General features: G+C 40.9%; 1 protein-coding gene across 8 annotated transcripts in view; it reads left to right on the top strand.

The window, feature by feature from the left end:
* LOC135111693 (relaxin receptor 2-like) overlaps positions 1-12500 on the top strand; it is a 194912-nt gene that overhangs the window by 113156 nt on the left and 69256 nt on the right. For all 8 annotated transcript variants that reach the window (XM_064025287.1, XM_064025289.1, XM_064025290.1 and 5 more), the window contains one exon: positions 9185-9304. In XM_064025287.1, coding sequence (XP_063881357.1) covers positions 9185-9304 — 120 coding nt within the window. The remainder of the gene's footprint in view (positions 1-9184; positions 9305-12500) is intronic.

Genomic DNA, 12500 nt, shown 5'->3' with positions numbered 1-12500 from the left:
GGGGAAGGAATACCTGTAATTATGAAGAAAGAGGGGAAAAGAGAAGGGGAGGATGAGGGAAGGAAGGAAGGAGGGGAGGACGAGGGGAGTAGGGAGGGAAGGATGAGGGAAGGAAGGAAGGAGGGGAGGACGAGGGGAGTAGGGAGGGAAGGATGAGAGTGGGAGGAAGTGGAAGAATAAGGAGAAGGAAAAGAAAGAATAAAAGGAGGAGGGAAGAAAAGGGGTGAGGGGAGGAGGGAAGGGGAAGGGTGGGGGGAAGAGGGTAGTATAATGGGGGTAAAATTAAGCCTCTTATTGGTACCCTTGTAAACGTACTGGGGTTATTATGAGAGAGAGAGAGAGAGAGAGAGAGAGAGAGAGAGAGAGAGAGAGAGAGAGAGAGAGAGAGAGAGAGAGAGAGAGAGAGAGAGAGAATATATGGTGTTGACATCTTATTTGCATGGTAAGAACATGTTTTTCTCATCATTCTCATCACCATCATCATTACTTTCATCACCACCACCACCACCACCACCACCATCATCGTCATCATTATTAAGAGCGAAGAAATGGTGGATGGAAGGCAGGAAATAGAAAAGGAAGGATGGGAGTGAAGAAGGAGGGAAAGATTAAAGTGAAAATGTGAATCCTTGGAAGGGAGGAATCACATAAAAAATGAAATAAGAAATGAGAGGAAGGAAGGAAAGAAGGAAGGAGGGAAGGAAGGAAGGAGGGGAGGAAGGAAGTAGGGAAGGAAGGAGGGAGATTAAAAGGAAAATATAAATGAAGTGGAGGGAAGTAATTTAAGAAGGAAGGAAATGAGAAATTTTAAGCAAAGAATGAGAAAGAGGGAAAGAAGAATGTAAGAAGGAATGAAAAAAGACGAAATACAATAAAGACAAGAAAAAGAAGGAAGGAAAGACCATGAGAACTGCAAAGAAATGTGAAATAGCAAAATAAGGTTAAAATCACACACATATTTTACCCTACCAAATTATTTCTCCCTCACCTGAAGCCACGAGTCACTTAATTCACCACGGAAAGCCCACACACTCTTAATCTAATCCATTATTATTATTATTATTATTATCATTATTTGAGTGATTAATATTTCCCTCTCTTGCTTCCTCCTTCGTCCTTCCTCGCTCCCACCAATGAAATCTTGAGGGCTCGCTTTACTCGCTTTAATGAGTGTTTGATGTGGTCTGCATGATGTAGAGAGAGAGAGAGAGAGAGAGAGAGAGAGAGAGAGAGAGAGAGAGAGAGAGAGAGAGAGAGAATGTGTGTTTGTGTTAATTTATTAATCTAATTTTTGGTTTTAATTGTTATGATCAGAGAGAGAGAGAGAGAGAGAGAGAGAGAGAGAGAGAGAGAGAGAGAGAGAGAGAGAGAGACGCTCTATATGGAAAAGTAATTTAATTAACTACTCATTTCACGTTCTGTTATTGCATGTGTGTGCGTGTACGTGTATGTGTGTGTGAGCGTGTGCGTGCGCGTTCTTTCCATACTCTATCCACTTAATTACTCTTATATTCACCATTTTCTATATTATCTTAACAATAACCCGTTTTCTTTTACATCAATGAGTCATTTCACCATTTCGTACCCATCGTCTCTGCCTCCCAATCTCCTTCCCTCCCCCTCTCCCTCCCTTTCTTCTCTCCCTCTCTCTCAAGGCATTTAGAGGATATTCCGTTTTCTCTTGGTTGCCTGTGTTCGATCTAAGGGGCAGTGTAGTTCTTTCCTCCAAACCTTAACATGCACTAAGCTCTCCTGTTTACTCTACACTCCTTGCCCCCTCTCAAGGTCTTGCCCTCATCTCACCAAGAGGAGCCAAGCAAGCATGTAATTAAGGGAAGGCTCAGCGCTGCCTTCAATGGGCGTTTAAGAGAGAGATAACAGCTCCAGTAACATAGGCAGTCGTATTAATGCCTTGTTGAACATTAGCAGACAGAAAACACAGTATATACACCGCCCTTGGTGTTTAGTGTGTGTGTGTGTGTGTGTGTGTGTGTGTGTGTGTGTGTGTGTGTGTGTGTGTGTGTGTGTGCGAGAAAGATGGAGAAAAGCAATGCCTTCTAAGTCAATTTTTTTTCTTGTTTTATATCGCTTAACTTCTCTTTTCTAGTAATGTGAGAAGCGTGTGTCCGTATATACGTAAGTGGTTGTGTAATTTCAGACGTCTCTCTCTCTCTCTCTCTCTCTCTCTCTCTCTCTCTCTCTCTCTCTCTCTCTCTCTCTCTCTCTCTCTCTCTCTCTCTCTCTCTCTCTCTCGTTTTTTTCTTCTTTTCTTCCCTCATCTCTGTTCCTATTGAATACAAATATGTTAGATAAGAAAAATAGTGATAAAAAAGCGTACAAACTCCTAAAGTGCAGGAAGACGAACAAAGAGAAAGAAAATAAAAATAAAACATCTTCCTAAAAGTGAAGTAGAATAAAATCACGAAGGGGAGCCACTTCAGGACAGTCCGACACAAATAAAAACACAACATTTGGCCTCAAGTTTGCCAGAAGAACCCTAAGTGTCGAAAATGTGGATGCTTAGGGGATAAGTGCTCGGGGATTTGAGGCAGGGCTGAGAGAGATGAGGCTGAGAGACGAGGCTGGGAGACACGAGGCTAGGAAGTATGTGAAGATGACGTGATGCTGTCGAGGTGAGACTGGGATGCTACGAAGGAAGGCTTTGAGGTGATGAGGTGAGTGTGACTGTGGTGAGAAGTTGGGAGATAACGGTAGATAAGGATGTGAGAGATGAGGGCGTGAGCTAAGATTGGGAGGTGTGGAGGTGAGGTGAGACTGTGGAGTGAGGCTGTGATGAAGTGATGAGATGAGAAAAAAGTGAGATGAGATTGCTTGGTGAGACTGTGAGGTGAAGCACTGAAGCTGTGAAAGGTTGAGAGATGAGAAAGTGACATGAATCAAGATTGAGATGAGGATGTGAAAATGTTACGATGAAAGAAACTGAGATGAGACTGAGTAAAGACTGAGCTGAGGCTGTGAAAATGTTACAAGATGATAAAATGGGATGAAACTGAGAGATACTCGTCTGACAATGAGAGGATGATGTGATGATTAAAGTCTGAAAAGCGAGACACACACACACACACACATACACACACAAACACACACACAGAGAGACAGATAGATAAACAAAAAGTCCCCTCGTATTCCTCGTTGAAGCAGCAAAGTCTGATATTAGTTCTGGGCGGAAAGATAAGGTGCAGATGAGATGGTGTGCCGCGGGCTGCTACACACGGACGCTAACTCCCCGGTAGGTCACGCCTGAGGGGGGAACTTTGAAGTGCTTGCGGGCGCATTTGTAACAGTGAGTGTAATCAGAGGTGTCCCGTATCAAAGGAACTGTTATGATGTTTGCTGGAAATCCCGAAATGGTGATGGTGATGATCTTGATGATGATGATAGTGGTGGTGGTGCTACTACTACTACTACTACTACTACTACTACTACTACTACTACTACTACCACTACTACTACTACTACTACTACTACAAATAATAATGAGGACGATGATGGTGATGATAATAACGATAATAATAATAATAATAATAATAATAATAATAATAATAATAATAATAATAATAATAATAATAATGGATTCTGGGTGGGAAAAATTGCTCTCTCTCTCTCTCTCTCTCTCTCTCTCTCTCTCTCTCTCTCTCTCTCTCTCTCTCTCTCTCTCTCTCTCTCACATCAACATTAAGGAGAGGGACCTGCACTCATTCGTATGGAGATAGCGAGGACAATTTGCAGAGCCGACACCAGGGAGCAGCACCACCACCACCACTACTACCACCGCCACCACCACCACCACCACCAGCAGCCTCGCCTCACGTCCCGACAATTTCACAGCACGGAGGAAAATACGAAGAACTGCCACCATTTCGCTTCTTTTTTCTCTCCCTGGACGCGAGGAGGGATATTCTTGGGGTGTGTAGGAGTGTTCATTAACTAAGGGGTGTGACTGTGCGTGTAGTGTAGTATAGTGTGTTGATATATTTTGCTGAGTGAAGCTACGAAATGATAATGGAGATTTTGGCTTGCGGGGCTTTGGCTGAGAGAGAGAGAGAGAGAGAGAGAGAGAGAGAGAGAGAGAGAGAGAGAGAGAGAGAGAGAGAGAGAGAGAGAGAGAGAGAGAGAGAGAGTTTGTATTAGTATTAGTATAAGACAAAGAGTACTTGAATTTTTAATCACACAAACCTTACCACGAAAGAGAACAGATGATAACTAGTATTTGTATTAGTTTAAGTATTAGTATCTAGTATTTGTGTCCGTATTAGTATCAGTATTGATATTAACCATCAAAAGTACATGAATTATTACCAACACAAAAAAAAAAATACCATGAGCAAGAAGAACATCGTCTCATTTTTTGTCCTAAGAAACTCCCAACTCAGCTCGTTCCAGAAGACGCTCAGTTCGTGACATCATTTTCAGCGTCCCAGGAAACTTTTACTTTTCGTCGGACATTCGCATTCAAGCCCCCGTGTCGCGCTGCACTTTCTGAGGCGAATGGGAGTCACGATATTGCTATTAAATTTTGAACGCGTTAGTGCTCGGGTCCGGGTGGGTGATGGGCTGTGGCTGCATTCTGGATTATTGCACGGGGGAAGGTCCATTGGTGGTCAGCAGTCCAGTAACCTGCCACACGCATTCCCACTGTGTATTAATTCTCTAGTCTATTGAGAGTTTCCTACTGGGACTGCCACGTGTAGGTCTGATGGCTTCTTGCAGCTTCCTTTATGTTCTTATGTTCTAAGTTACTTTGCTAATGGAGATATTCTAAGCAAATTCAGAGGACTTAAAGTTGAAGGAAAATAGTAAACATGGAGGTGTATTTTGGACTTTATGGGAAAGAAAAAAAAACAGACAACATTTGGAAACATCTTGTAAGTTGATGTAACGAAGGTGAATGCTCTGTATCAATAATTCTACACGTACATACTCGTACATGAACGCCATTCTAAGCCACGCCTCACCACGCCGACATGCACATTGCCAAGCCACGCCACGTCACCATGTCCCAAGCATCGTCATTCCACGCCCACGTATCGTCATTCCACGCCACTCATCGCTACTTCATTACACCGAACGCCACGTCACGGCAACATTATCCCTTCCAATACACTCCACGCCATCTTAATACACCTCACGCTGCCCAACACCACTCCACTCAAACATCACCCCACTCCCTTCCACACTACACCACACCTAATATCACACACCACTCCCACCACACCTAACATCACACACCACCCTCACCCCACCACCATCCCCTGCGGTACCACACCAGCAGCGCCTATTCTGCAATGACTTCTCATACCAGGCAGGCTTCTCCGGGCCGCCAGCCTCCGGAACAAGAGGGGCGGCCAAAGAGAAGCCACACTCTGCACGGCCGTGATATTAATAACTGATGTCATAGTCTGAGATTAGATAATTTCTTAGGTCTCATACGTCGCGGCACATTAATATTATTCTGACATTTTTCTTCTTTGGGCGAATATTTTTCCTCGAACTTAATAATTTTCTTGGAAATTTTACGCTAAGGAATTATTGTGCCAGATAAGAAACTAGTGTAGGCGTTCATGTGTACGTACGTTCGGTCTTGATGTATTGTTATTTTTTCCCACATCAAAAAAAGTTCCGAAAAACCCGTAAAGAAATTATCCCTCAGTAAAGACGAAAACAGAAACAAACGCCTACTATTCTGTCTTCCTTCTCCTACTCCTGCTATTATAGTGTGTCCTGCATCAATGGCTCGCCTTGATACACCTTTCAGTAGCACACAGGAAGGCGACGGCTTGAATTCTAAACTGCTAGTGAATCATTTATCTCCAGCGCAGTCCAGTCCAGGAGTAGGTGTGGGATGTCTTTGGAATGACCCATAGTGCAGTGTTTTCTCTCTCTCTCTCTCTCTCTCTCTCTCTCTCTCTCTCTCTCTCTCTCTCTCTCTCTCTCTCTCTCTCTCTCTCGTGGAAAAGAGAGCTGATCAAGGACACGAAAATAAAAACAAGGGAAATGTCCACTTAATTGCTGCTCCCCCAAAAGAGTTCAGTGGAAAAAGAGTTCCAAACGAGATGGCTAATTTACTCCTCGTTACGGAGGTGTCTTGATGTTCCTCCCTCGAAATTGTTTAGGTCACAAGAATGGGAGAAACACAAACACGGAGGGAACTTGAAATTCGAAACTTTACCATTAACTATTCCAAACTAGGTGACCGGTTTGAATCCCGAGTTGTCCCGATACTTTTCTCTCTTGACGAAGTTTACAACGAAAAGGTAAACAGGTTGACAGTTCTATACAGTTTAGTGATAATTGATGCTTTTAAACTATGGATGGCCAATTTGGTTTCAGAATTGCCTTGTTACGTTATGTGAAGAGGTAAGCAGGGGAATTAGGCAAAGTTGCAGAGTTTGCCAGTGATTGAGGATCGATTCTGTTAGGCGTTGTTTATCATCGGACTGGTTATTGTTGCAGTTTTTTTTTTTGTTGTTGTTGCTGCTGTTATGTTCTCATCGCCTGTTGTTGCTGCTGATGTTGATGATATTGTAAACTTTCTTTTTATATTTTCACGTGTAGTTTAATGTTAATCTATATATTTTTTAATAGATGTATCGATACATGTTTTCTTTATTTTTCAGGTTATTTAGTGTGAATTTATATTTTAACAGTTTTATCTATGAGTATTTTTTTCTTTTTGAGACGCCGTATGACTTCATTGTTGCTGCTCCTTAAATCAGTCAGTCAGTCAGTCAGTCAATCAGTCAGTCAGTCAGTCAGTCAGTCAATTAATTAGCAAATAAATCCTACTACTGACGCTGCTTCAATAACTTAAACTAAACTAGAACAAAACATGAAATTTTGGGCAAACATTACTCAAATCATAGAAAACTTATAATTTGAGGGTAAACAATACAAATTTTCGCACCTCCATTTCTATTCAACCTGTGCATTACATTGAATTATATTTTAAGAAACCTAATAGTTGCAATATTCACTAGGGCATTTCAGACTCATTACCAACCACAGCTGTCGTGTTACTATAAGAGGAATGGGGAAAGGATGTAGGAAGTTTGATTACTTAAAACCCATCCTAGTTCCCCTCACTTGAATATGCATGGGAAGGAAAGTAGGGGGAGTGTGTGTGTGTGTGTGTGTGTGTGTGTGTGTGTGTGTGTGTGTGTGTGTGTGTGTGTGTAGAAAACCAGTAAAAGCTACCAAGAAAACCATAAAATTGCCTTAAAACACCTTAATTTCTATCACGAGTTAATTTTTGAGAATAACGAAAAAAATAATGATAATAGAAGAAGAATAGAATAGCAATAGTGTAGTAACAGAATAGTAGAAAATAAAGGAAACGAAAAAAAGAAGAAATATAAAGAAATAATAAAAAAAGAAAAATCAGTCTCCCAACACATTATTTTTTACACACACCTGACACACGCCGCGGAATAAAATAATAAAATCAACCGTGAATACGTTAAGCCATGTGGTGTGAGTGGTGCGGCTGATTCCACCTGGCAGCGTCGTCAGTACATTAATGGACGAGTGCGGGAGGGCCTGGCAGTCACAAGGGAGCGAGGAGGGGAGGCACATCTCAAGCACTTTTCATATCCTTATCATGCAGTTTCAGTTTTCATTATATATTATTACTGGGCGTGAGTTGGAGGAAGGGTTGGCAAGGCGGGAAGGGGACTGAAGGCGTGGTTTACATAGATGGTGATATTAATTTTACTGGTTTTCGTTTTTTTTTTTTTTTAGCAAACTTTTTTTTTATTTTCACTGATGATTTACAGAGTTTTTAGTATTCGTTTACTGTTTTTTTTTTCCGAGAACGTTGAGATTATTACGAGTGATTACATATTTTAGAGGGAATAAGTACTAGTTTTCGTTTGATTTTTTCAGTCTACTTTCTTATTACTAGAAGTGATTTAGTTATGTAATTTAGAAGATGCATTCGCTGCTTTTAGTTTATTTTTTTCAGCAAATATTCTTATCATTACGACTGACTTACATAGTTTGGAGAATACAATTACTGCTTCTAGTTTGATATTTTTTTTTCAATTAACATTCTTATTGTTACGAGTGATTTACGTTCTTATAGGATACATTTGCTGCTTTTTGTTTAATCTTTTTTTTTGGAAACTTTTTTTTATTATTATCACGAGAGAGTGAGAAAGGTGGTAAAACACACACACACACACACACACACACACACACACACACACACACACACACACACACACACACACACACACACACACACACACACACACACTTAAAACATCCAACTTAAAATTTTTAAAGGACTGGATCATTGAAATCATTCTAAGATTTTTAGCAAGGAAAACAAACTCAAAACTCAACTTCTTGTGCTTGTTGACAGGACAATGCCTTCATTAGAAACTTTCCGCTCAATTAGTATACTCGTATGTTTGGCTTCTGTTGTGGAGTTCCGTAGGGTGTGTTTGTGCCTGAGAGACTGTCTATCTCTACTCTGTCTGTTCCTTCGACTGGACCTGCAATCACGTAGTTGTATTTGTCTAGGTAAAGCATACAGGGCCCGAGGCTAAGTTCGTGGAGTCTTGTCCTTGAATTTGTATTGTTGTGCCAGTGTCTCCCTCAGCTGATGCATACTTGTGGCCTGTTATACATCTTTGAGTCAATTAAAGATACTTATTCTCATTATGGGAACTTCATTTCTTGTGTCACTTCTTGTATAATTTCTTGTCATTTTGTTTTATTTGTATTTAATTCAGTTACAGATACCTATGTTCATTATGGGAAGCTGCATTTCTTGTGTTATTTCATCTTTTTCCTTTCGTTAAGTTATGTATCTCTGGCTTCATTCCTGACTCGAATCCTGTACATCCTCCCTGGTGACTTCAGAACATCCCATATATTTATACCAACTGATAAAATAACAAGTAAAATAAGCTCTTTAAACAAAGCGATAATGATAATGATGACCATACTACTACTACTACTACTACCACTACTACTACTACTACTACTACTACTACTAATACTACTACTACTACTGCCACTACTAACAATAACCATAACAGTAATAATAATAATAATAACTTCACGATCCCTAGTACGTTTCTCCTCTTCTCCTTTTCCCCCTCACCAAAGTTTCAGGATCGATCGCCTCACCACCTTCTCTTCTCCCTCTCTCCCCCAGGTTCGTGCTCGACTGGGTGGTTCCTGTGCACCTCCACGGGCGATGTGTGTCTCGAGCAACGTTTCCTCTGTGACCAAAAGGAAGATTGTCCGGATGGCGAGGACGAGATCGACAACTGTGGTAAGTTTGGAGTTTATTTCTGATTTTTTAAGATCGTTTTATTTATGTATTTAATTTATTTAATTTTTTATCTTTGTTATGTAACAGGGCGTCTGGCTTAAGGCAACAATATTTGGGTGCCATTTTTCAAACAGAACTATTGGTCTTTAAAATTTGATGTTTTTTTATATTTATTTACATTTTTGTTATGTAATTTCTCTCTCTCTCTCTCTCTCTCTCTCTCTCTCTCTCTCTCTCTCTCTCTCTCTCTCTCTCTCTCTCTCTCTCTCTAACTCTTTCCTCACAATCCAGTTTCACATTTCTCTATTATAAGCGCGCGCGCGCGCGGGCACACACACACACACACACACACACACACACACACACACACACACACACACACACACACACACACACACACACACACACACACACACACACACACACACACGGTGGATTGTACTCTCATTCCTCCTCATTAGTGGTACATTTTACTTCCTCCTCCTCCTCCTCCTCCTCCTCCTCCTCCTCCTCCTCCTCCTCCTCTTCCTCCTCCTCCTCCACCTCTCTTCCTCCTCCTTTCCTCCTCTTCTTGCTCCTCCTTCTCCATCTCTCCTCCTCCTCCTCCTCCTCCTCCTCCGCCTCTCTTCCTCCTCCTTTCCTCCTCTTCTTGCTCCTCCTTCTCCATCTCTCTTTCTCCTACTCCTCCTCCTCCTCCTTCTCCTCCTTATTACTAAAGTGCTTCGTGGCTCCGTTTTCTGTGTATGGGTCCGATGGCAAATTTCATTCACGGGAGAAAACGGGAAATGTGATGCTCCCTGTTTGTTTTTTTCCTCTTGTTTTTGTCATTTTATACAAGCAAGTATTTTTCATGGTGTATTTTTTCAGTTTCGTAAGCGTTTTTTGTTTGTTTTTTTTAAGTGTGTGTGTGTTTTTGCCTGCTTTATTCATTCCGTATTTTTGTCTCTCTCTCTCTCTCTCTCTCTCTCTCTCTCTCTCTCTCTCTCTCTCTCTCTCTCTCTCTCTCTCTCTCTCTCTCTCTGGCTGTGTTTTCTTTTCGACTTTGTATTTTCTTATTTTTATTTTCGTTCATTTGATATCTCCACGTTCTGTTGCCCTTGAAATATTATCTCTCTCTCTCTCTCTCTCTCTCTCTCTCTCTCTCTCTCTCTCTCTCTCTCTCTCTCTCTCTCTCTCTCTCTCTCTCTCTCTCTCCACATCAACAGGTTCTTTACAAATACGTACATGGCTTTTTTATTGATACTTAAAAAGAGAGAGAGAGAGAGAGAGAGAGAGAGAGAGAGAGAGAGAGAGAGAGAGAGAGAGAGAGAGAGAGAGAGAGAGAGAGAGAGACGCAAATAAGTAATTGATAAATGGATAAGGTAATGGATAGTTTAGTGAATAAATAAGTGTTTGATTGACAGAAGAACAGACAAGTAAAGGCAGAGAGAGAGAGAGAGAGAGAGAGAGAGAGAGAGAGAGAGGTGAGGGTCATGGAAATATATACAGGAAACGTCTATTAGGGTTGATGGAATGCCCTGAGTCTCTTTAGGGAAATCGGAAATGAGGAATGAAATTTATAATCAGGTTATTGTAACGTACACAGCTCCTCTGCTCCCGGATGAAGCTCTACTCTTCAAAAAGTTAAGTCTGGCTCAACGTTAATCATTAATTACTGAAATCATGATGGTCCGGGTTTGTGTTTATTAGCACTGGTAGTAAAATATGGGGAGGAGGTTATAGAGAAACTCCTGCTTACCCCTATTGTCTGCTACACTGGTCGATATCAGGCCGTGCACTTAATCCACGATGCCTGGTCGAGAAGAGAGAAAATCCAGGAAAGCCGCAGACAGTAGGGTTAAATGGTATTATAATATTGTTCAAAAGTTTCTTCACTGCTACACTTAAATGCACGGTGTTTGGTATTTCACTCAATCTCCGGTCCTCTGATCTGCTGACAGTCTTACAAAACCTGATCATTGATGTATTCTTAACCTACCAGAAGGCTTAAGAATGAAGGAAAATTCTGAATACAATGCAGGTAGATAAGATCATAAGAGTATTAAAAAATAAGGGAAGCTGCAAGAAGTCATCAAGCGTACACGTTGCAGTTCCTTTATAAAATATATCCAGCTACCTATTTCTACCTACGATTCCATCCATAAATTTGTTTAGTCTTTTTTTTAAACTCCCTTCTGACTCGGCACTAAAAACTAGATAACTGAGTCTGTTCTGCTGTATGAGATTCAACTTATAAACTTTACTTTGTTGTATATACTTGCATAAATTTTCATCTTATATTTCGACTTCAAGATAATAAATCCAAATACCTGAAGGAAATTAAAGTGTGTGCCAAGTATTATTAATCGATGAAGGAGCAAAGTTAAATTTCATAAACTGCTAGTAACGAAAAACTTGATGCTGAGTTTCAGTATAAAGAAATGCCTTGAGCGTGGTGATTTGTTTTCATGTTCTGATCCTTTCTTGTGACACCTCAGATCAATCAGTCAATCAATCAGTCACACAGTTAATCAGTCTGTCAATCAATCGGTCAGCCAATCAATCAACCAACCAATTTACTAGTAAGTCAATCACTCAATCAATCCACTCAATCAATCAATCAACCAACCAATTTACTAGTAAGTCAATCACTCAATCAATCCATCAGTCAATGAAATAATTAATCAGTCATTCTGTCAGTCATTTAGTCAGTCAATGACACAATATTTCTTTACGTTCGAGGTGCACCGGCTAAAGATAATAAAAAGTGCGAAAAAAGTCCCACTGAGCGCGCCAGTCTCCAAGACGTCAAAATGATCATTATTCCTGTACAAAACCTGGGGAGTCAAGAATCGCATCACTGTCATCTCTAGCGCCACTGACCTACTGACGGAACAGCAGGAACGTGCTCACATGTCACTACCTTGTAAGAGAAATCTCAATACGCTAATCTACTCGGCTTCTGCTTCTACTATTTTTTTTTCTCGCTTCATTTAACTTAAAAGGAAAGACATAAATAGTTATTAGCGTTGTATAGTTTCCTCATTGGAGCGCTTCTTGAGATATTTTAGCGACACACACACACACACACACACACACACACACACACACACACACACACACAGCTGTCTTGATCGCCTCACTCTCTGCCGTGGTGTGGTGTTCATGGTTCATTTAAGTTGATAAATTGCCGGGATTCGCATAATTATGTTCCTAA

This window comes from Scylla paramamosain, chromosome 22 (genome assembly GCF_035594125.1).
Source record: "Scylla paramamosain isolate STU-SP2022 chromosome 22, ASM3559412v1, whole genome shotgun sequence".
In the NCBI taxonomy this organism is placed as follows: domain Eukaryota; kingdom Metazoa; phylum Arthropoda; class Malacostraca; order Decapoda; family Portunidae; genus Scylla; species Scylla paramamosain.
This window is presented reverse-complemented; position numbering and strand designations above follow the sequence as displayed.